The 25,187-nt window shown below is 37.3% G+C and overlaps 2 protein-coding genes across 3 annotated transcripts in view; one reads left to right on the forward strand and one right to left on the reverse strand.

Annotated features, from left to right (window-relative positions):
• Positions 1-14,376, forward strand: part of LOC131354882 (inactive dipeptidyl peptidase 10-like) — an 88,017-nt gene extending 73,641 nt beyond the window's left edge. For both annotated transcript variants that reach the window (XM_058392968.1, XM_058392969.1), the window contains 18 exons: positions 905-1,059; positions 1,362-1,459; positions 1,560-1,683; positions 1,797-1,835; positions 2,030-2,137; positions 3,094-3,185; positions 4,083-4,130; positions 4,310-4,431; positions 6,292-6,336; positions 6,896-6,994; positions 7,237-7,306; positions 9,770-9,964; positions 10,055-10,109; positions 11,486-11,585; positions 11,755-11,813; positions 11,946-12,018; positions 12,124-12,197; positions 12,628-14,376. In XM_058392968.1, coding sequence (XP_058248951.1) covers positions 905-1,059; positions 1,362-1,459; positions 1,560-1,683; positions 1,797-1,835; positions 2,030-2,137; positions 3,094-3,185; positions 4,083-4,130; positions 4,310-4,431; positions 6,292-6,336; positions 6,896-6,994; positions 7,237-7,306; positions 9,770-9,964; positions 10,055-10,109; positions 11,486-11,585; positions 11,755-11,813; positions 11,946-12,018; positions 12,124-12,197; positions 12,628-12,765 — 1,694 coding nt within the window. In that variant the 3' untranslated portion in view covers positions 12,766-14,376. The remainder of the gene's footprint in view (positions 1-904; positions 1,060-1,361; positions 1,460-1,559; positions 1,684-1,796; positions 1,836-2,029; positions 2,138-3,093; positions 3,186-4,082; positions 4,131-4,309; positions 4,432-6,291; positions 6,337-6,895; positions 6,995-7,236; positions 7,307-9,769; positions 9,965-10,054; positions 10,110-11,485; positions 11,586-11,754; positions 11,814-11,945; positions 12,019-12,123; positions 12,198-12,627) is intronic.
• Positions 14,377-15,459: 1,083 nt separating this feature from the next.
• Positions 15,460-25,187, reverse strand: part of LOC131354883 (inactive dipeptidyl peptidase 10-like) — a 55,318-nt gene continuing 45,590 nt past the window's right edge. The window contains exons 21-26 of the mRNA XM_058392970.1: positions 24,048-24,102; positions 23,534-23,633; positions 23,295-23,353; positions 21,361-21,433; positions 18,054-18,127; positions 15,460-17,933 (exon numbers count right to left, since the gene is read on the reverse strand). Coding sequence (XP_058248953.1) covers positions 17,808-17,933; positions 18,054-18,127; positions 21,361-21,433; positions 23,295-23,353; positions 23,534-23,633; positions 24,048-24,102 — 487 coding nt within the window. The 3' untranslated portion in view covers positions 15,460-17,807. The remainder of the gene's footprint in view (positions 17,934-18,053; positions 18,128-21,360; positions 21,434-23,294; positions 23,354-23,533; positions 23,634-24,047; positions 24,103-25,187) is intronic.

The raw sequence follows: 25,187 nt of genomic DNA on the forward strand, positions 1-25,187 counted from the left end.
AGTGAAACAGGTTCAAAATCAGGCTTGTGTCAGCCGAGAAACCTGCTCAGGCTAGGTTATACTGCTTTAGGAGATCAACAAGATATGCCAGGGCTAAACCGTTTAAAGATTTAAACATAAGCAAAACGCTGTGGAACGTAATGGGGAGCCAGTATAAACATTATCAGGGCTGAGCTAACATGCAGGCTTTCTTTTTTTCTAGCTGCACTCTGAACTAGTTCAAGCTTGTTCAAAGAGACAGCAGAGCAACCGGACATCAAAATATTATAAATATTTTTATAGTGCAATCTAGTAATTATGAAAGCATATACCAGGGTTGCCTCAATAATAATATCCTCTTTTAGAAATGTGATGCACCAAAGATGCACCAGGGTCATTAGCTGTAGTTTCCTTTTTTCACAGAATAGCAATCAAGCTATAGAGCATCAGTGCTCCTGTTTTTATCAAGATTCAAAAGAAAGACGTTTCTATTTAGTTTGACTTCTCAAATAAGCAGTTGCGTCTTCCATCTGGCTGAGATCAAATAAAACAGTTTATCCTGAACACTGATTAAAGATATATTTGTTCTGCACGACTGATCTGGAGCTTTGTGTTGTGTGGGTGTGTGAGAGTGAGTGACTGAGTATGAGTTAGTGGATGCAGATATGCTCCTGAATGTTTATTCATTCAAGTTTGGTAATTAAATTGTGGAGACTTAATTCTGTTCTGAGAGATAATGTTAGATTATTACTCATCTAACGGCAGACACACACATACACACACACATTCTGCTCTGACCAAAAGTGTTAATGATGAGTCTAATCAAAATGCCACTCACTTCATCATTGCATTAGATCACCTAATTATACTTACGGCATCAGTCACTTACAAGCAATGGACATTCTACGTGTGTGTGTGTGTATAGAGGAGATTTTGCATACTCATGTCGCTCACTGGTGGTCTCCTGATGGTGAGCGTTTGGCGTTCCTGGTGCTGAATGACAGTCTGGTGCCCAACATGGTTCTTCCCAGCTTTACAGGATCCATATACCCTAAAGGAAGACAGTATCCTTACCCTAAGGTACATAACATACAACACACACACATGCACATATATTACACATATGCACACTATTCACACACCAGTGATCCTTAGATGGACCCTGAAAAAGGTCTTATGTCTAACCACAGTACACACACACACACACACACACACACAGTCATACACAATCACACACAATCACACACACACACAATCACACACAATCACACACTGTAGATTGATAGTGCTTCTTGTGGAATCAGCTGTAATAGTCAGGTGTATCCGGGCTGTGCTGTGCTCTGTGTGTGTGTGCGTGTGTGTGTGTGTGTGTGTGTTTGAAGGCAGGTCAGCCCAACCCCATGGTCAAGCTGTTTGTGGTGAATCTTTACGGACCAACACACACCCTGGAACTCACACCCCCGGATGGACTCAAACTCAGGTGTGTATAATCATGAGATACAAACTGTAATATCAAATTTCTAAAATTTTTTTTAGTTAAGGAGTGAAGCTTATGTCTGTGTGTGTGTGTGTGCTGTCAGGGAGCACTATGTAGTGATGGTGAAATGGATCAGTAAGACTAAGACTGCAGTCAGGTGGTTGAATCGAGCTCAGAATATCTCCATACTGACTGTGTGCGACTCTACCACTGGAGCTTGCGTCAAGGTACACACACACACACACACACACACACATACACACCCCGATACACATAAGAGACATGCTCACTCACACATAAACTGAATAGCATTGGATGATAATTGGTTTGTCTGTTTTAGAGACATGAGGAGACATCAGAGCTCTGGCTCTCCAAACAGGTGAGATCTCTCTCTCTCTCTCTCTCTCTCTCTCTCTCTCTGTTTAACCCTGTATTCAATTCTGAGGAGTGTTACCTTTAGAGTGTTCTTCAGTTAAAGAGTGCTACATAGCTCTAGAGCATTGCACCTGTCCTGGGTTTTTGTGATTTTTGTGTATGTGATATGAAATGCAATATATTTCCCTCCCTTTTCAGGATCAGAAGCCTTTCTTCTCACAGGACGGCAGCCGATTCTTTCTAACTGTACCAGTGAAGCAGGGTGGCCGTGGAGAGTTTCATCACATTGCTATGTTCACCACACAGGTAATCTTGTTCAAATTTTAAGAATGATAGTATGTATATTAGTTATTATATTATAGCAGGATCTTACTAATTGTTTAAAACCATAGTCCATGACTAAATAATCCTTCATTATTTTTGCTACAGTGACCATAAAACTAAATCTAGGTTGTCTTGGTGATTAAGGGGAATTACTATTATAGACAATTATAGAAAACTGTCACAGCAGCAGTTTTTAGAAAATGGAGCTGAAATTCCCGCTAAAAGAGTGTGACAAGAGAATTAGGAGTTAATGTATCAGGTGTCTATCATGTTTCAAAAATGGCCATGTAACAGCAGTTAATCACAGAAAGAAGCTGGACTGGGTGTATAATTGGGACCATTTCAATTCCATTTTTTTTTCCTGTGCATTTTCTGTTGTGTAATTTGTTTAATCTCGACTGCAAAATGAATCAATATATTACTCAATCTAGAAAAAGATACGGCCTTTTAAACCGATTTTGTGTGACTTCACGTTCTCTATCCAGCGAAACATTTTCTTTTAGCCCTGAGATTTAACGACACAAATATTTAGTTCCTCTAAAAGGTTTGATTAACTGAATCAGGTGTTTAAATAATTAAAAATTCCTCGATGGAGGAGACTGCTTGCAAAAAAAAAAAAAAAGAAGGTAGAAGGCTTTTCTTGTATAATACATTAGAGTATGGGCATATCACTAGAAACACTTCTTTGTCTGAGCTAGATATCTTGTGTTGGTAATTGGGAAATTCACTCAAATCTCTGTATTTCTGGCCTGTCATGTAGAATAGTGTGTATAATCAGGATTATTTCTCGAGGTGTAGGTGATCTTGGCTACAGATTATTAATATGGATGAGTTTATGTGATGATATAATAGATTAATTACATTGGTTAATCAGCGATAAAGTGATCTCTCATTTACACATTGAACTTACCAACGATGATGATTATTGCTCTACTCAGGTTAGGGTGGATCAAAACGAGGTACGCCACCTGACATCGGGTAACTGGGAAGTGACAGAGATTCTGGCGTACGATGAGAATTCCCAGACCATGTGAGTCATTTTGTATTTAGCCTTATCACACACGTAACTTTATTAATTTATAAATGTAACGGGTTTGGCAATACCCAATTCACACACAATATAACACACTGCTGTGACATTTTGATAAACTACATATTCGATGTAGCAACCATAAGCATTGCTTGGGTATGTGTCATTTTTAAAACATCGATTAAAGTACAACAATTAGAATTTAATGACAACATTTGCATGATCCGGTCTGACTCATGGCAGTATATAATGAAACAAAATCTGAATCTAATAAGATTACATGTGGTTAGCTTTCACTAAGCTTGCTTCTAGTGTCACAAAGCTCTCTTTAGCCCCAGATGTGAATACTGTGTTCTGCACTAACAAATTACTGCTAATAAATGTGTGCACATGGGATATGGGAAAGATCTCTTAGTATCTTTGAGTTTTGCTGTGAAAATAAAAACAGGTAATAGTGAAAAAACACAAGAACCTGCACTATGGTCCACTTTGGTTGGCCACAAACTCTAGACTTGTGTGTTTATTACTAGCAAAAGACCATAAACTTTCAATCTGTAAATATTTTGTTCATAAATTTTAACTGTACTTATATTTTTTGTAGTAGGTAATGATTCCTTGTAAGCATTTATTCTGACACGAGTATAACTTTTCATAATAAAGTACACAATTATTAAGCAAGTGTCATATTTATATATCATTCTAATAATAATATAAGTAATAATATCTGGTTATTGAGTGCAGCAAGCTATTTGAATATGCTAAATTATTTCTGATTATAGGTAGGTTAAGAAATATTGATGCATGAACATGGGCTTCACTGAAACTTTTATCATTTAGGCTTTAACAAGTTCTGTGAACATTGAATGTCATGAACAATGGCATGTTTTTCCCCAATAGATATTTCTTAAGCACTGAAGGATCCTCAAGAAGACGACAGCTCTTCAGGTCTGGATTTTGTAAACATTTCCTTTAAATAGCTTGAAGTTCGGACGGACTGCTGTACAATAGACATATAATGCATTCATTTAACACACAAAGCAGTCTTTATATTTTTGTCCTCTCTGGGCTTGCTGAGTTAAAGATGATGAAATAAAAATGAAGGCATTGGGTTGTTCTGTGTTCAGTGTGTCCACAGTTGGTCTCTTCCCACGGCGATGTCTGACCTGTGACCTGAACAAGGCCCACTGCACTTTCTTTAGTGCTGACCTCAGTCCAACGCAGCAGCATGTTATACTGCACTGTAAAGGTACAGCCCTTACATCCACCTATTCACACTTGCTTAGGGAAGTGTGTAACAGTTTTAATAATGTTTTATCAATGTATTATACATTTACAGTACTGGCCTTGGAGACCATTAATGCATCTTCCTAGTTTCATCCTTTCCTAGTCAGTCCTCAGCAACAATTCTTAGGCTAGTGTCTTTTGCGCTGAAACTTTGTGTGATTCATTGATGGAGAAAGCGGCTGTATTTAAATGGAGATTACTCTTAGTAACCGTAATTATCTTGAGGTTACAGGGCATTATATGGATGAAAATTGGAAACTGCACTCACATGCTGAGATGTAATGAAAATAGAAGTAAGGCACTTTGGTAAAGCATCAAGCAGAGACAAGATATTATGCATGCTTAGCACAGATTGTGCAAAGGAACATGATTGCGGTAGTGAAATGTCTGACTTTCGAAAACTGCCCTTGACCTCACATAGTATCTAGTGCTTAATAAGCATCTTTTGGAAAAAAAAGGAATGTAAGTAGAAGTGGATGGTACATGGTAATAGTGGTACATACTGTATAATGGTGCAGCTAAAATAATAGTTAAGACATGTGGACATGTGACAGTTTAAAAATCCTTGGGGACAAATTTCAGTTAATAAGAATTTTGATTAACTGGTATTAACTAGATAAAGATGCTATTTATTATGATTAATTACTTTATTAATTTCACAGCCCTAGTAGCATTATTCATAACAACTCAGGGCTGTTATCCCTTCTACAAGTCTACTTACAGAGCAGTGATGGGCCACAGTTTTATCTCCGTGGCCAGAGACTTAAAAACTGTGATGAAAGCTACATACTTCTTACGTATTTCTTTTATGTTTCATTATCTGTACCAGTGACACTATGAATTATTACTTCTCCTTCTATGAACTCTTTACTCTTTAAATACATAAGCTTGATGGTGGTATGTAATAAGAACTAGTGGTATATGAACTAGTGAAACTCATTTTTTTGACTAAAAAATAAAATCTTGTAGTGTGAGTTACTCTGATCAGGCATATCATTATGTCCACCTGCCTAATATTGTGTTGATCATTTTGCTGATAAAACAGCCCTGACCTGTCATGTACTGTGTATTTTGACACCTTTCTATCAGAACCAGCATTACCTTCTTCAGCAATTTGAGCAATAGTATCTTGTCTGTTGGATCGGATCACACAGGCCAGCCTTTGCTCCCCACAGGCATCAGTGAGCCTTGGCTGCCCATGACCCTGTCGCCGGTTCACCACTGTTCCTTCCTTGGACCACTTTTGATAGATACTGACCACTGCAGACCGGGAACACCCCACAAGAGCTGCAGTTTTGGAGATGCTCTGATCCAGTCGTCTATTCATCACAATTTGGTCCTTGTCAAACTCGCTCAAGTCCTTACCTTGCCCATTTTTCCTGCTTCTAACACAACAACTTTGAGGACAAAATGTTCACTTGCTGCCTAATATATCCCACCCACTAACAGGTGCCATGATGAGGAGATCATCAGTGTTATTCACTTCACCTCTCAGTGCTCATAATGTTATGCCTGATCGGTGTAATTCAGTGGTGGAGATCAGTGCAGGCTACTTGAGCTAGTTGTGGTGACTCGGTGGTAAAAGCTGAGCTACAGAACAGAGAATCATATTTTCAAATCTCCCATGACTGGATCATGTGCTAAAGACCCTTCACCTTCAGCTCAGTTGTGTCCTGCAAGTGTAATCCAAAGAACTAGATTATGTGTTGTATACTGTGTAAGATATTACAATAAAAAATTTTTACAGTAACTTTCACCTGTGTTATTGATTTGTAATAATCTAACCCAGGTTTGTTTGATGTGTTTTAATTGTCCTGTTTAGGACCTGGAGCCCCCACGGTGATTGTCCACACACTCAACACAGCCAGTGAGTGTTTATTTACAACATATTTGTTCCACACTCCATGTAGATACACACACACACACACACAAATTCCCTACTTAGTTAACTGGCTAGTAAATTTACTAACTCTGTGTATTAGCTAATGTAGTGTAGCTAGTTTCATGGTCATTTGCAAATGTAATTAGTGAGTTCTATGTCATTGCCAGGTGAAGACCAGCGCTGCTCCATTAATAAGAGGTCAAGTAGCAGCTTCTTTAGGTTTTCAATAAAGCCACTTCAGTACCCATCCTGCAGTGGATTTAATGCTGTTATGCCAGTTGTTGTTATGATTAAATGTGGCAATGGGGCCTCTGTAAACCTCAGATAACTCACTTTTATGGGTTTTCCCTCTTGGTGGCAAATTCCTAAAGTGAATATATGGTTGGGAGACATCTACTAAATCACAGTGTAACACACAGTAGGAGAACTATAGTGAGTGGCCATGCTGTGACTATAGAGATTTTAATAATAAAAAAAAGAAAAAAAGAAAAAAAGAAAATGGCTTCACCTGTTTTGATATTTCATCCTGTCTCTGTGTGCCCAGATTATTTTATTCTGGAGAATAACTCTCTCCTCAAAGCTGCCCTGAGATACAAGAGAATCCAGATCACTGAGTATAAAACCCTTCAGACTGACCGCTTTGGTAAATATCTCTTCCTAGTTGTTCATTTCACAATAAGCTCACAACTTTTCATTAGAGACATTTATGTAATACTTTTTTGTAATACTTTTTTTTTACACCATGATGTCTTTGCTAATAGTTTTTGAAATGAAGACAGGAGCATTTATTTATATTTCTAGACAACTAAGCAGGCATCAATCATATAAACCGCATAATGCTTTTATTCCCTAAAGAGTTTTCTATCTTCTTTTTTTTTTTTTTAGACCTGCCTCTAAAGATTTCCTTCCCGCCAGACTTCTCTGACTCACGCCATTATGGACTACTGCTGATGATGTAAGCATTTGCTGCTGTGATAAAGGCAGTTTATTTCCCCCATGGTTTCGAAAGAAGAGATATGCCCTATTTTAAAAAATAAAATTATCGATTTTCGTGGAAATGGAAATGCAAACTTCCTGTCAGTTCAACCAAGCATTCTCCTCTGACCTCTTTCATTAACAAAGCTTTTCTACCCACAGATCTCCCACTCATTGGAGGTTTATTGTTTTGCACTATTCTGTGTAAAGTCTAAAGACTGATGTGTGTGAAATTCCCTGATTAGCTATTTCTGAAATTCTCAAACCCAGCCCATCTGTCACCAACAATCACGCCATGGTCAAAATCACCGAGAGCAATTGTTTTCTGCATTAAGATATTTGATGTAAACTTTAACTGAAGCTCTGGACCTGTATGTGTATTATTACATGGACTGTGCTGCTGTCACATGATTGGCTGATTAAATAAATGACCAGCTTTATCGTATCCTATTAGAGTGGCTGATGAGTGTATACACTCACAATCAAAGGTACACACTGTAAAAATACAGTCCATATTAAATTGTCTTAAAGAAATTAAAATTTGTTTTGAAGGCAAATGAAAATAGTTAATACGAATCAAATTAGATTTTTAGTAAGTAGTTTTTACTCAAACTCAAAGATTGATTGAAGCTCAAAGCAGATTTTGGTATATTTTCCATTCATTTCATTTGGCAGAAGCAGGTAGGAGCTCAACCTGTTTCAGAGTTTTACGAAAAGTCTCTGGGGAGAAGCTCCCTCATGAAGTTGACGGAAGGATTCCAAGTGTGTGCGAAGCTTCTGCAGGAATACTGTTAATTTCATCATTATTGCTCTAAAACAGTAGAAAATAGTGAAAATGAAGAAAGCCCTTCTATGTCCAGACATTTATTTGCTGGTTTATATTTAGATGTTTCACAATATTACAATTTAACACTTTTCTTTTCTTTTCTTGTTTGCCACAGTTTGGAAGCATTTGTTTTCTTCATTTTGGGTGTGTAACCCTTTGCAATTGACTTTTATTCAGAAACAGCCATGCTCTCATCACACAAGATGTGGTGTAAAAGAAAGGTTTAAGAACTACTTTTGGATTGATAGGAGAGAAATGGAGATGAGGGCTCATGAGAGAGAGAGAGAGAGAGAGAGAGAGAGCGAGAGAGAGAGAGAGAGAGAGAGCGAGAGAGAGAGAGAGAGAGAGAGAGAGAGGGGTATAATATAATGATCATTACCATGCTGTGTGTTTATATTAAGAGCTATTGTGATGAGTGAAAGAGGAACACAGCTGCAGGTAATTTTGTATTTATATGTGAACACCTTCTCCAAAGGAAGGATCTGCTGTCTACATTAGTATCAGCACACACAGTAAGATGATATTTATCCACTTACACTGATTGTGTTAAATGCTGTAATCATAGTGCTGAAAGATGGTAAACTCTTAATACGCTCTTCAAAGTCTTCCGTGGATTTCGGTTTGCCTGCCTCACTGAAAACAACTCGAGTCTACACTTGAGGTGCTAATTAGGTTGAGAAAATTATTATTATCATTTTTTTTATTATTCTTACCAACATTTATTTTGTTGCACTTTTAACATCCTTTAGACTTTAGAGCTCACCTCCTACAGCTTTATTGATATCAGTTGTTTTTGGTTCCATCTGCTCATGCTTTCAATGCATTTGCTTTGGAATTAGCTGAAAAACATGAAGCCCCCAGCCATATGGGGCAGCTGTAGTGCAGAGAAAATCTAGTTCTGGGCAAAAAAAACATTTTGTTGTAATGTCTCTGAAAAATTAAGACAACATTTATCACTGTCTGACTGTTCAGTCAGACCAAAAGGACACCGGCTTAATGCAGTTTATTCTTAGCGTGTGGGCTTAGGGGCTTGTGTGTGTTTGTGTGTGTTCTTTTGTGTCTCTGTTGTTTTCCTTTTGTATGAGCTACTGAAAATAGTTCTCTGCATAAAAAGTACAATTTGTCAGTGCCATCTTCCTTATTTATAGCTACTTTGAAGATTCTAGCAGTGAAATGTCGGTTGTAGACGTTTTTGAGCCTTTTAGGCCTTGGATGTGTAGATGTTATGAAATAAACATCTATAAAACATGTATAAATAAGTTATAGAGGGCAATATAGAAGACCATTTTAATAAATAGAAAATAGTTTTAAGAAAAACACTCATTTGACCCTTAGCATGGGTTACTGTTTCTGTGAAGTTTTGCATGCTCTTATATTAGATTGTAAATTTCCTTTAGGTTTGGATGAGTGTGTGAATATGTGTGCACAGTGAGATATATATATCACTCCCTGTGCTCCTAGGATAGGCTCTGGATTCGTCTCAGCTCTGTACAGGATTGTATTTGTGTGTCTGAAGTGCTTGTAAGTCCCTTAAATGGGACCTACTGTACAAGGCTGACTGACCGTTGATCCAGTTCATCCCTGAGACCTCACATCCTTTTGCTCTGTGTTTTACAGAGACAGCTTTCCTGGTGGTCAGCAGGTGGATGACCGATACTCGGTAGACTGGGACTCTGTACTGGTGAGCTCAGACAATGTGATTGTGGCTCGTCTGGATGGCAGAGGCAGTGGCTTCCAGGGTCAAAAGATTCTGCAGGAAGTGCACAAGCGTTTGGGAGTGGTGGAGCTCCAGGATCAGCTCGCTGCTCTAGAGTAAGCCGCTCATGTTGTTGATTGACTTAATTATGGGTGGATTGTGTGAAGAACAGAAATCTTATTATGTGTCTATCCTGTTGTTTGCAGATACCTGATGAAATTTCCATATATAGATCAGAACAGGATAGGAGTGTTTGGTCGGGTAAGACCTCGGTTTAACTGCCTCATCTAATTTATTTAATACAGTCTTTACAATTTAAAAATATCACATAGAATAGAAGGAGAAAAAATGCAGGTACCAGTATACTGCAAGCTGGGTAATCTAGCTAACCTTTGATGTCCACATCTGTAGTGTTCAAGGGAGATGAAAATCATTTCTATGCAAAAGAACAAAAAGTCACTTAAAATGGAAGTCTAAAGAGCATGTTAGGTCAGTCTACATAAGGAATAAAACATAATGTGGGCCCAACATTAGCATACTGCGCTGAAGTGTTTTGAACTCAGAAGCTACAATGAACTCAGAAACTACACTGACCTAATAGTTCCTCATGAACCCTTTGCTGTTGTAGAAAGGACATTATTTACATTTACATTATTTACTGTCCAGTGTCACCCTAATGAGGATGAGGTTCCCTTCTGAGCCTGGTTCCTCTCAAGGTTTCTTCCTCATATCATCTTAGGAAGTTTTTCCTTGCCGCCGTCGCCTCAGGCTTGTTGTTTAGGGATAAAATAGGTATAAAATAGTTACTTAATATTAAACTTTATAATTTTTTTTTCTCTGTTTCTATACTTCTGTAAAACTGCGTTGAGACGATGTCTATCATTAAAAGCACTATACAAATAAATTAAATCAAATTGTTTTGTTTTATTCCACTATTTATAACTTTTTATTTGTAACACTGCGATTTGTATGTTGTATTTTTTTTTAAATCAGTTTAAAGTTACATTTAATGTTGAACATCTGATCATTTATGAATAAATTTTTACATTCGAAACAATAGCATATAAATATGAGTGCATTAATATAACACCATAATTTGCCTCGCAGCCAGAACTTTTCTCAGAGCTGCTGTTACAGAAAATTACCAATAGCAACAACCACTAACCCGTCAAATTTGAGAATTCATCAAACACTGATAGATTCCAACTCTGCCTCCTATCCAGATTTTATAATTCCAGTTATTTTCCTGAGTTATCCATGTACCACACATACAAATATTCTTCCATCTGAAAAATATATTATACAGAAGGTATTATACAGATTTGGTGCCAAATTTACAAATAGTTACACAGTTTTAGAAAGCATTCTACAAAAATATGTTTCATACAAACATTATGGCAGCTGCTTACAGACTTCTATTGGATATGGCTTTCATGAGCATGGTTCTCTGTTCGTTTCTGAATACAGTATCACCTGCCAAAATGATTGTGGTGATAATGCATGAATAGAAATCAATTCATTTTTATTCATGTAACAGATACATCACGGAGACAATAGATTGGATTAAGCATCTTCTGTTTATTGAGAATGATCTGTTATTGCTGTGTGTTCATGTATTTTTTGGTGTTTGGCTGCAGGGTTATGGAGGATATGTGACACTCCTGCTGGTGAAGTCTACTGAGAGTTTGTTTAAATGTGCTGTGGCCATGTCTCCAGTTACTGACTGGACTTTACATGGTAAAGCATATACAATCTCACTCTTCCATAAATCCAACCTCTAGCTTTGACCAGTACCTTTACTTCTTAGTGTGCAGACAATAATTACACTGGAAATGTTTGGTCAGTTAGGTCTCTCTCTCTCTCTCTCTCTCTCTCTCTCTCTCTCTCTCGCTCTCTTTCTCTGCAGCCTCAGCATTCTCAGAGCGCTACCTAGGAGTTCCATTACAGGATGACAGCAGATACCAGGTGGGTTTTTCACTCACTATACTCAAACCAACAATATACATTTGCTTACTTGTCATTGTTGTACTCCAGAGCATTATAAATTTGCATTAAAGCAGCAATTAAGATATTTTAAAATACTTGTCTGTTCTTCAGTCCTCCAGCGTGCTACAGAATGTACAGGGCTTCAGAGACCAGACACTGATGCTTGTACATGGAACTGCAGATGGTAAGACAGAAAGAGAGAGAGAGAGAGAGAGAGAGAGAGAGAGTTGATTGGGTTGAAATGACGTTATACTGAGATTTTTCCTCTCCTGTGTTTATTTCCTCCAAGCTAATATTCACTTCCAACACTCAGCTGAACTCATTAAGAATCTGGTGAAGATCGGAGCCAACTACACACTGCAGGTACTGAACAAACAGTAAATATGGAATGCAACAATCCTATAACTATAAATGTTTACTACTACTACTACTATAAAATATTCACAGTACTGAACATGCACCGTGCCATAAATAGGAAGCCGAGATTATATTGCGCATTTGTACACTATGTTTAATTCAATTCGATTCAATTCAATTCAATTTTATTTGTATAGCGCTTTTAACAAAGAGCATTGTCTCAAAGCAGCTTTACATGAGAAATAACATAAGAAAACAACAAACATATAAACAGACAGTCCTAGATGTTATCCCAAGTGAGCAAGCCTGAGGTGACTGATGCAACTGTGGCAAGGAAAAACTCCCTTAGATGGTATGAGGAAGAAACCTTGAGAGGAAGCAGACTCAAAAGGGAACCCATCCTCATTTACAGGCTTGATGTGTGTTTGTTGTGCAGATTTATCCAGATGAGGGTCACTTCCTGTCAGAACAGAGTCGGCAGCATCTTTCGGCATCTCTGAGTAGCTACTTTCGATCTTGCCTTCAGGAGGACATCTTCCCACTCAGTGATGAAGAAGAGGAAGAGGAGGAGTAGGCTGAAGAGTGTATAAACAGCAGGACCTTTACACAAACACACAAACACACACACACACATACACACACACACACACACACCAAATCTTCATCCACACAGACCTGTGTAACACACACCACTGCTCCCTGTAGGATCCCACCTTACAAGAGGCCTGCAGCTCTAAATGGAAAGATTTTTAAATTTTCGATAAGAGGGAGTGTGTGTGTGTGTGTGAGTGTGAGTGAGAGAGAGTGAGTAAGTGATTAGATATGTATATATGCATGTGGGTTTATGTGTTGATGTTTAGACAATGTGGATGTTGAGACATAGGCCCAAAAGGTGTGTAAGTGTTTTGATGGATGTGTGTTTGTGTGTGTGTGTGTGTGTGTGTGTGTGAGCGTGTGTGTGTGAGTGTGTGTGTACTTGCTGACAATGGACATTTCTAACTGGAATCAAACTTGGTTGTTACAACAACAACTGAATCTTTCACATATCAGAAATCACTGCTATCTTAAGCCGGATGCTTCATGCGCTGACCAATCACCACATTGATTTTTCAACTGAATCCCGATTTGACCAATCACAGTGCAGATTGTCTGTTTGTGTGGACCTGATCCAGTCACACAGCTGCATGTTTGTGTTTGTTTTTTCTTCAAATATGTGTGCGGTAGACACCGGGACAAAAGCGCTGCACTTTGTTACCGCACAAAAAAAAATGCTCACTGTTTCCATGGTAACAACCTTCACCAAGAAGAAGTGGCGTCTCTGTCAACAAGCTCTAAACCATGCTGAGAGTTTGAAACGACGAGTTTGACTCTTGTGCGCGCTCACACACACACACACACACACACACACACACACACACACTGGACTTTACTGAATGCTGTAAAAAATCAGCTGCCCCCCTGTCCACACAAAAAAAACTGTGTTCAACAGGTGAACATATTTATTTCAGAAAGACATGTTTCTGGATCAATGTTTCTCTATTGTAGCTCAAACAACATTGATTTCAACTAATAACTGCTATCTGATGTGATCACTGTGAGTCTCCTGCTCCTCTGATTTCAGAGTCACTTTTTCCTCCAGATAAATGTTGCCATGTCCACAGTTTTCCCACTGGAATGGATTACTTTACACCAGAAGGTTGAAAGATGGTCATTTCACATCTCCAGATTCAAATGAAATACTTTAATCATCATTTACCTATCTGCAAATTTGACACCACACTGATCTCATCACAAACTCACAACACACTTCTTAACTCCTCATGCAGTAGCTGCCACAGAGGTGTTTCCCGATCCCATTCATAAAATAAGCTCTGTACATTTCTGTATGCAGTATGTTGATGATCTGTAATAATGTGAGATGTTTTAATAAGCTATAAATACTGTTTTAAACATTGCTTTGTTTATTTGCATGGTATTACTAAAACAATACAGTACTTTTGGTTATGGTAGTCAGGGGTGGACAATGTTTAGAATCTGGAAAGGGCCGGTTTTCAGCCCTAGTATTGTTTCTGGGCTGGCTTTAATGACGATAGACATGGCAACCTTGCTTCAAGTAACATGTAGATCTGCATTTCAGCTCATAATATATATTCATTAATCTATCAATTCAATCTTTGTCAATACAGTCACAACTTGTCACATCCCTGTCACGTTTGTGGTGAATCTGCAAGGTGGGAATGTCTGTTGCAGGGTAATGTGCACACATTCACAGTCACTCATACCAGTGGGCTATTTGGCATAAGCCAGTCACCAATGGCATGTTTTTGGGAGAAGGAAACCCATCTAGTTTGTAACTCAAGCTCAGGATTGAAGACAGGACCCTTGAGCTGTGGAGTAGCATTACTATTATTACACTGATGACATCAGATAGCAGTGATCAGTTACACGTGTTATTATTCAAGTAATCTAGGGACATGTGCTACTCAAACAAATCACCTTCACAAGTTTTCAGTTATCACCAAATGACTTTGGAGCATTTTGCATTATTTTTGTTAATGTATTTAAACTGCAAGTGTGCTACAGATTTGACTGAGTAAAGAGCAGTTTGCACAATTGTGTCACAGAAAATAAATTATAACTCGATCACACATGGAGACTGCAATAGCTTTAGAGCAACAGTAGTGCTTCAGAGTGAAATGAAATTTCTGGGTAGTTGTCATTAGTCTAGCTTATAGGGTAATAGCACAGAAGTGTACACAGCATGCGGAGGGATTGTTTTCTTTGTAATCCTTTAGATGTAAATTATTAAGGTGACAGGAGCGCATTAAAAGACTGAATGAGAGCATCATGCTGATGGCACAGTGTGATATATTGGAAGCTTCTGTAGCTTTTGTGCAACCGAAAAACTGAAACCTGTTCAAATATAACTCAGTGAATAATTATACAAAACGCAAGTCCAATGTGGAAACTGAGCACGGATATTCTGTATCATATTATCATGTTTAAATTCTTAGTGCGGTCATTTAAGTCATAGTGTGGACAGGCCCTGTGTAAGGGTGCATGTGTGTGTATATAGTAGACTCCACAGATGGCGGTGTGATTTGTACAGACAAGTGTATCCAGTACATACAGTATATTTTTACGATTTATCAGATATCATAGTAGTTTAGCCAGCAGGGTGGATATTGTCATCATCTGTGTTGATTTGATTGTTTATCTCTTTTGTAATTCAGATTTACTGTTTTTTCTGCTTTATTTTTGTTTGGCTGGTTGGGATCAGGGCAATGAGAAGGAAGAGAGGTTGGAGGATTGGGCCTTTCTGTCCTCGAGTAATGACTATAAATAAACAGCTCATCCAAACTGACTCTGACTCAGTGATATTATACATTTGGCACCATGATAATCAACATCTGTTACATTTATTTATACAGAATGGTGGTGAAAGTGAACCAGGACAACAAACAGAGAAAGAAACCATGTATGCCTGAGATTATTTAACAAATATTTAACTATTTATTTACATACTTTATGCACATCTTTTTTGCTGGGCTGGCTACAGAACATGCCCTTTTCCCACATTTATGGCTTTAGCAATTTACTATAATATAATCACCCTTAAACTTTGATTAACCAATTACATTTCATAACCACAAACATTGGTATCAATGACTTATTTTTAAATATTACAAGTATTATATTCCACTACATTATATTAATTCTCCTTACAATAAACATCAATGCAATGATTAGTGTTTAACACAATGTTGTACTACATAATTGCAATTATTTAAATATTTTGTGTATATTGAACAGCTTAATCTTATAGACGAACCATTTACAATCCACTGACTGGCTATTCACTTCTAATTAGTATGAAAGTTGGTGAATTTCAACAATAAACATTTAAACTGAGGAGAGGGAATACGACTTTATAACAACTATTCTAATAATAAAGGTATTAGAAGACAGACAGGTCAGAATGTCTTAGCAAAGCTGTCCGGATTTAGTTTTACTTACCAACTGCTGCTTTCCTGATGGTTTGCTGCATTGCATAAAACTAAACTACAGGGGAAACCACAAATTCATCACTCTGTTAAAGTCCTTAAAGACTGAATGACTTTACAAATACATGTCAGTGATAATTTTGAACATGTGTGCAAAGAAACATAGTCAATTTTCTGGTAATCACACACATACTATATACAGATACAGCAAGAAATAACTGATAATCTTTGATTCACAATCTACAAATTTTTCTCCCTAATTTAGTCTAGGCTAGTTCCTGCTCACCAGCCAGCTTTCTCGAATCACACTACAGCCACCAACTAGGGAAGGTGAGGGCTATTACTGTACATACTTTCTCTGCGACATGTGAAGCCACCCAACAACGTTGTCTTTAAACTGTCGCACATGCCACGTAAGCTTTACACACTTGGGCGAAAGCTATTTGCCCTCCTTCACATGAGTTCACAGATGAATGATTTTCATTTGCTCTATTAAGGAGCCCTTCATTATTGGATAATTTTTAGAGATATATTACTGGAAATCTACTGGATAATTGGATACACAAAGGACTCATAATAAGAATTTAAAGTATATACCTTGTCTTATTGCAAACATAGAACACATGAAATTTCTAATCTGATGAAATTTTTAGTTATACATGGACTGTTAATATGAATTAAATGAATGTAGCAATTAGCAGGGCAAATACAGTTACATATTCTACAGATCCTTTAATTACATGACATTTACTTGACATTTGGCTTATGAGTGATATATAAAGTCTTCAATTTGCCACAGGAATGTATACACACTAAAATTCACACAAAATGATGCAGGGAAACAAACATTTACTTCATACTAAACGTTCATGAAAGGTAATGGTGAACATGTCCACAGGACTGAGGTACCTTGATGGTTATACAGTAGACTCAATTCTAAATAAACTGTAATATAGAGTTCATACAACCTTACATCTTACAGAGCATCCCAGAAATAAATCTTAAAATCTATTCTTAAAAAATAATAAAAATACCTAAAAAAACACTTGATCAATAATCCACAGATGAATTTTATCCAAAATCTCTAAGCAAAATTTCATTATTTTGTGAATAATGCTTAACAGAAAATATAATAGGAAAAAATAATGGGAAAAATGCCCATTATTTTTATTATCTTAACCTGAATGGGGGTTCAAGTATGCTTTATCCAAATATCCTTTAATGCGCCGATTTTTTAAAATCTATCATTGGTCTAGTTTTATTATAGTATATTTAACTTTCATGAAGTGAACAAAAAGTAGCACTTTACTAAATAATCATTTGGTTGATTTGTAAGCTTCATAGTATCTATGGGTATTGTAAACTTAGTCATTCATACCAGTGCTGTCTCTACTGACACAGCACAAGTGATCTTGCAAAATCTCAAACTGTGTGACTCAGTGTCGCTGCTCCACTGCTACACCAGATAAGAAAGCCTTCTGTGCCTCTGGCAGGTAGGAGTGGGACCAGAGGGATTAGAATAAAGTCACCCATGTCAAGGATGCTTGTTATGGCAGCCATCTTGTCCTTAAATCCCATCTGAGTCCAGCTGAGATCACATAAGCCACAGATGCTAGTCCTCCTCCCCGGTTTCCATGGTGACAGCAGTGTTTTCATGGAAGCACCCTCGGAAGAAGCTGATGACAGAACTCAGCATGTAGTGTGTGCTGCTGATGTCATGGCCCTCATCAGGAAAAATCTACAGCAATTCAAGAAGAGAGTGAGAATGTGTACACAGTTACAAAATGGACAGCATGGAAAAAAAGTAAACTCTAGCACATTCATTACTGGGCTCTATTCAGAGGGCCGCAATACTGACCTGTAATGTATAGTTGACATTATGCATAGATAACAGCTTCACCAGCTCTGCTGTGTGTTGAAAGTGAACAGAAGCTGCAAGAGACAGGTAGAGTGTAATAATATATGAGAAAACACTGCCAAGAGAACCACTAAATTCCTCTAGATTTATATCTATTTTTAAGTGTATCAGTTGCAGCTATTGCAAGCGTTTCTTACATTTTTATAAAGTGATTGAACTACATTAATTATCTACATCATGTCATGTCCAGATGCTACATTTCACCAGAAGTGCTTAGTTACTGGCAAGAGCTGGTTTGTGTCAATACATGCCTCAATACTTTCATTCGGAGGTCTGCTTGCTCTACCAGACTAATACGATGGACCACTCTGCTATTATTAAGGATTATAGTCAAATTTAGAACACAGCCATCAGACCAATGGCTGATGAAGACCAAAAGTGCCATGGTGATGCACAATAAAAGCTGTCAAATTGGCACATATATCTTCTGAGCACTTATCTGTCTCTATCACTGTCTAAAGCAGAATTTCACTATTCATCAGAAGAAAAAGGTGGAAAGGAGGAACTATTACAACTTTGGAAAAGGTCCAGATTCTGATACTGCCTATGCCTTACACCATCTTTCCTACATTTCTGATAATCACTGATGGCCTCATGTAGCTGGAATACGCAGGATTCTGTACTCATTACTGAAAGGGTCTCTCGGCTAACCTGCTGATGAAGAACTGCCATGGGGGCCAACCCAAGGGATACGATATCATCACCCACTTTCTCAGAACCCCTTCATTTGGTCGTAGTTGCAGACACAAATATTTGACCATTCCCCAGACCATTTCACATTCCTCAATATCTGTGGAATACAGACTCATCTCAGGATGATGTGATAAGCAGACCTCAGTGAGGTTTTTAATAAGAGCAGAGCTACTACACTTTCTCCACATTAAATTCCTACAGCACACCAATCCTCCATGGAACTGAATCTACCTTCTCTACTATGAGGAGACTAAGGCCATGGGATGAGAATATTCAGGAGGTTCGCCACAGGGATTCACATCTCATGCATCAGACAGGTTTTATTTGTGAAGAAGAAGATGAAGAAGAAGAAGAAGAAGAAGAAGAAGAAGAAGAAGAGCTTTGACACTCATGTATCAACTGCAGAGGACGGAACCTAATCACTGTCAGATAAGCAGTTTGGTTCCATTTGTTGCCATAGCTACAGAACAACTCAGGCATTCATGATTATTTATTAGACTAGAGGTAAACATTATAATCTAATTTGGCTACAAATATTTGGTGATGGTTTCATCAATGCCTCATTTATGTTCCAGGTATTTATGAGCACTTTTCTTCAAGACAAGCTAGACAAACAGGTACTACACGTCTACATCAGTGGCATTCTCATACACTCCGCTATCCAATGTGAGCCTATTCAGCATGTGCACAAGGTCCTGAGCCAGTTGCCTGAGCACCAGCTGTTTGGCAAAGCTGTCATGTGTCTTTCTCACCAAATAACCATTTCATTTTTAAATGATGTTATCAGTATTTGGGTTTCAGTCATTTTACTCCCACTTCATTAGCATGATTACATGAGACCATGCTAATGATTAAACATTTAAAACCAGCAAATAAGCAAAAAAGAAACCCTTCCCCTATCCTGAGAAGATTTGCAGCACTCTTAATGTACCGTTAAACCTCCTTAGTGGTCTCTCTTTCTGCACAATTCCTCAGTAAATCTTGTAGTCAGGACCCGTTCATTGTGATTCCCCTCGAACGTAACATACTACTTCTGTGCTTGTTGAAAATGTCCTTCAGTGTTGAAGATGAATTTCACACATTTCTAAGCTCAAATGTTGACTTTATTTCTGTCTAGTATTGTGTGCTGCCACTATTTATGAGATCGTGATCAAAACAGTGCACATATGGCACTTCGTGATTGAGCCTTTTTTGCACATTTTTGCATTCCTCCATATTTAGTAGATATATCTCTGACACCAATGTGGCAGGACTCAGAAACCTGCCTTGAAAACACTTGGTAATAAGGTTGGTTAAATTCAAGAAATGAAGTAAGGGCGAAACAAAATCACACCCCTTTTGTATTCATTGCAGACTAGTTTAAATTCACTCAATTGTCATTTTGAGGCATGCATGAATCATTGCCCGGAATAGTGGTCAAAACATTTTTATGATCCTTTGCTTTTCTGAATGTATTATCCAACATTTCCCAGAGTAATGCTCTACCTTCCTCATCCTTACTATCCAAGACAAGATTTCTCTGAAAAGCAACTTGACAGCAAGACATTCAACAATGCCCATAATTGCTAGTATATAGATCTGATTTCCTCTGAGTTGTGCCTAATTTAACCATGCTCTTTTAACCACTGTTTCTCTTTGCGAAGCATTGTGCTGTTCAAATGTTCCTTGCAAGTAGCACAGCAAGGGTCATTCAAGCTCCTTACTGCTATCTATAGGATGGTACCAGTTGCTGTATCAAGTGTGAGTGAAAGCCTTATTAACACTGAGCTAGTTACTCATCAGATCATCAGGTTCTTGTAGTGATATCAGTGTTTGTTATGTCTTGATAGTGCTGGCCTTGCTAGTTTGATTGGGATGACTTCTTCATTAGGTGACAAATGTTAAATGATGTCTGTGTGGCTGAGGCTGGTTGTTTAACTGAAATTATTACTTAATTACTATTTTTTTATTTCAGTGATACTTTCCTTACAATTTTTTCTCCTCACAATGATTGAACATGTACATAGCATAGAATCTGATAAGTTAATACATTTACATTTATGGCATTTGGCAGACAGGAATATCTAGAGTGACTTACAGAGGTGCTTTGAAGTCACTTTCAATGCATACATCCTGATCCTGGTCATATATTAAGAATACTATCAGTCTAAAAGCTCTGTTAGGAGGTTTTGCAATAAGAAAAGCACACAGACAAAACTTTTCTAATTAAACTGCCTGAAATCACTGGACTTTAGACATCATTTCAGGACTTCCAGTTATTCAGCTTTTCAGACATCTAGGAGATATTCATTCTACCAACTAGGCGCATGTGATAATTTCAGCAGGAAGGACTGAACAGATCCCTCTGCTAGAGCATGCTGACAACTGACTTGAATGCTAAGGACAGGCCACATTGCAGGACAAAATACAAATGCACAAAATGTAACACGATATTTCAGCTGTGTTGGCATTGCCCCTTCGGGCCAAAACCCCAGTTTCCTCTGCAGTATGTAAGAAATGTGTTTGTAATGCGACTTCTGCTGTGTGATAGAGGCAAACTGAGCCTTTCACTTACCATCAGCTGTCCCATGAAGGATCAGAATCTTCTGCTTCTCAGAGTTGCTGATGTTAGACAGCAGGCTAGAGATCTGACAAATTCACGCAGTATCACTCATTATACAGATGTACATACAACTCATATGCAACCGAACATGTTACAATATATTACAATATAACAGCTAAGTCTGGTATAAGGTCTAAGCTGTCTTATTGTAATATATTGTACCATTATACATACTTTATATTCCAGAATATTGTATAAGGAATAAGATGGTATTATTTCCTGGAAATGAAGGTATGATACAATAGTGTGATCATATCGTTATGCACAACACAAAAATAAAAATGCATGAAAAGAAACCTGAGAGAAATTCCCTTGTGCTGTTAATTTATAGCTGTGAGCATAGATGAGTTTTTATCATAGCAGAGACACTGTATTAAGCTAAGATACAGCTATGGTGATTTTTTTAAATAGAGTTTTTCATTGGGATTCATCAGTACACTATGTAATTGTGTATGTAATAACACTATGTAGAAGTTTTGTTCCTGGGTAGTAGGTGTTATTTTCCAATTTATCAAAAGTACAAAGAATGGCCATTACTCCCCTCAAACTTTGCTTGTGTCCAAGACATTTTGAATTTTGAAACTGATCTATTTTCAATGAGAAAACCAGTGAATTTCCTTCACCTGAAGTCAGAAAAAAAACAGCATATGAAACAAAATGAACTACTATCGTTATTTAAAAGATTTGAAGTGAGTAGATTTTCAAGATTTACAGCTATATTGTAAATCATTTACACGAAGCAGCCCCCAAGTGTAGTTTCCTGTCATGTTATGTTGTGTTGTGTTATATTGTCCTTGGTAGCATTGAAAATCCGGTACGTCCTTGTGGAAGTGCTCTCCATGGTTCTGAATACAGTGCTCCCTAAATATATGCTCTTCTAGAATTGATCAAATTGAGCATCAAAGATATGGTCCTGTAGTTTATGTGCCATAGTTCTTCACCAGAATCTCAACCAGTGGTTGTTCTACATAGCTCTGGGATTGCCCAGGAAGCCCAATGCCACCGTGACAAAGCTGTTCCAAACTGCTTCTTGGGGAATACTTTGTACTCCGGGATCTTCTTCATGTGCTCCAAAGAAGGCACCCAGTTGAGTTTTGTCCATGAAGCACCTTTAAAGATGTCTTTCCTAAGCTGGCTGGGAGCTTAGGAAAGACATCTTTAAAGGTGCTTCATGGCTACAGACTCCTTATCTAGAGCTGTGACAGATTGTTGGCCCAATTTGACGTTCAGTATTGGCATCACCAGCTTTACAGGGGTTTACCAATAGCTTCCACTTGAGGTTACTCTCAAGGCACACCACTAAAGGAAGGACTGGTCGCTAAAGCAAGTTTGATGGCGATAATAGTCAATTTTCCTACTTTTGCATTATAAGCCTATTAGGAAATACCACTTACTGCCAAGAAATGAAAAATTGCTCTTTCCTCCAACTGTAATATGCTGCTTAGTGTTGTGGTGTGAAAAGCACTTTGCAAAGATCCAGTTCATGTGTTTTAGAGAAAGATCACTCCCTTTTTAGAAGCAGTATGATATAGGGGTGGATAGGAATTAGCAGGTGACTAAACACCCACAAAATATTTAGCAACTGGTGATTTTTTCAGGTGCCATCTCACCCTCTTTTACCATCATCTTGCTATATTTAGAAATAATAATATAATATAGTTATAATAATAATAATAATAATAATAATAATCACCAGTGCTCTTATTGTTATTATTATTATTATTACTATTATTATTATTATTATTATTATTATTATTGTTATTATTATTGTTATTATTAAAAAAGAATGATTTATTCTTTTATTTAAGAATTCTTAAGAATTATTTATTCTAATTACTTTTTTATTATTTAAAAAAGAAGAAGAGAGGCTGTGTCACTTGCTTTACCTGATACTTGTGTTCCTCCTTGGCTGGGAACCCAAAATATCGCTCTGTAAATGCTGAGGCTTTACAGACAAACAAATAAGCATCTGATTACTAAAGGTCAAATAACTTATTCCAACTCAAATATATGAAATGGCTTTTCAAGACTCTAAAAGAAGATTCATAAACTCGTAATGATACAGGGTGTGTGGGTGAGATATGATACTGTTCATGTTATTGTACTGTAATAGCTTCTGTGGTACCATAGAGTCTCCAGTCAGAGACGGGTGCCATGGCAACACCACAGTGGAATGGGGAGTTGTGAGACAGGAGGAGAAGGGAGCTTAGGAAGCCACCGTATGCCTGCAGAACCACACACACACACACACACACCCACAAAATATAATCGTGCATAACTTCCACAATTAGGGTATGTTAATGCGACATATAGCTTGAAGATGAGTTTAAAGATACAACGACAAAGTATAAAAACTTATGTGTGGTGGTTTCAGAGCTTCTATTAGTTATGTATTCTGCCAAATACCTTGTGTTAAAAAACCTTTATAGATCCATAATATAATATAAAATGCATTTCATACATTCAAATAATGCATGGATTTTTTTAAACATTTGCAAATGAAGAAAAGTAAACTACTTCTAGAGTGAAATAAACATTACATGATTATTGATTATTATTTATATTATTGATGATTTGATTTGATGCTTCATTCCTGAAGCAGAATATATAAATATAATAATATTAACTGTTCTCTTCACCTTGCCAAAAACACCAACCCTTCTCCCATCAATGTAGGACTGCTTCAGCAGATACCTGCAAATACAAACAAGATTACCGAAGCTGATTTGATTCATATTAAGAGTGATGCCCTTAATTGTATCATCAAAGACAATCAATCCTGCCAAATACAATAGAAGCCATGACTAATACTCATTTTAAAACCATACCATATAAACACCTGTAACCACATCACAATAACTGAATTCTTTATTACTGTGCCTGGTTTTAAACTAAAAAAAACGACACTACAGCCATTGTTCTGTCCACAGAATGGCCTAATCTTTGCCCAATATGTTGCTTAGCAAAAAAAAGCTTACTGTTAACTATACTGGCAGAAGAATTGTTTACTGTGAATATTACTAATAAAAAATTCAATTTTTTTATTGAACACTGAATTTTTTATAATATTGTTTTTGTTGCTGCTTACTTTGTGCCTAAAAACATCCATAATAATATCACTGTAATACACAGCCTCTAATGACTTATTGAATGTTGTTCCTCTCATGATTACTTCCTCATATCATCATGACCCTGTGGCCTGTGGCTTGCTCATTAGGCAATGCAAATATCTGTAAAGCTGCTTTGGGGCAATGTCTCTTAAAATTCTATACAAATAAAATATATTTGAATTCATTGAATGAAGTCTTTAATAAGTAATAAAAATATAGGTATGATTTTACGTATATAAAATCTTAATAATATTTTGTGGTTTCAGTCATTTATGTACACCTACATTGATCAGCCATAGCATTAAAATGTAAGAAAGTGAACATCTTGTTACAATGGCACCTTTGCCTCAAGAGGTGGCATAATATTAGTCCATTTTGGAAACTGATGTGTTTGAATATTGGCAAGCATAAGGATCTGAGTGACTTTGACAAGGGCCAAATTGTGATGGCTAGATGATGGATCTGATGGATCAGAGCATCTCCAAAACAGCAGGTCTCCCTTGATGAACCAGAGCTGTTTTGGTGTCACACAAGGGCCTACATTATAATAAGCAGGTGGTTCTTAAAGTTTTGGCTGATCCATATACATTGTGTACTTAAAAAAAAAAAATCTCATGAATTATGGCTTGGACATATGAGGCATATAAAAAGAGAAAGTTACTGTCTTTT

The sequence above is a fragment of the Hemibagrus wyckioides genome, linkage group LG06 (assembly GCF_019097595.1).
Source record: "Hemibagrus wyckioides isolate EC202008001 linkage group LG06, SWU_Hwy_1.0, whole genome shotgun sequence".
NCBI classification, from domain to species: domain Eukaryota; kingdom Metazoa; phylum Chordata; class Actinopteri; order Siluriformes; family Bagridae; genus Hemibagrus; species Hemibagrus wyckioides.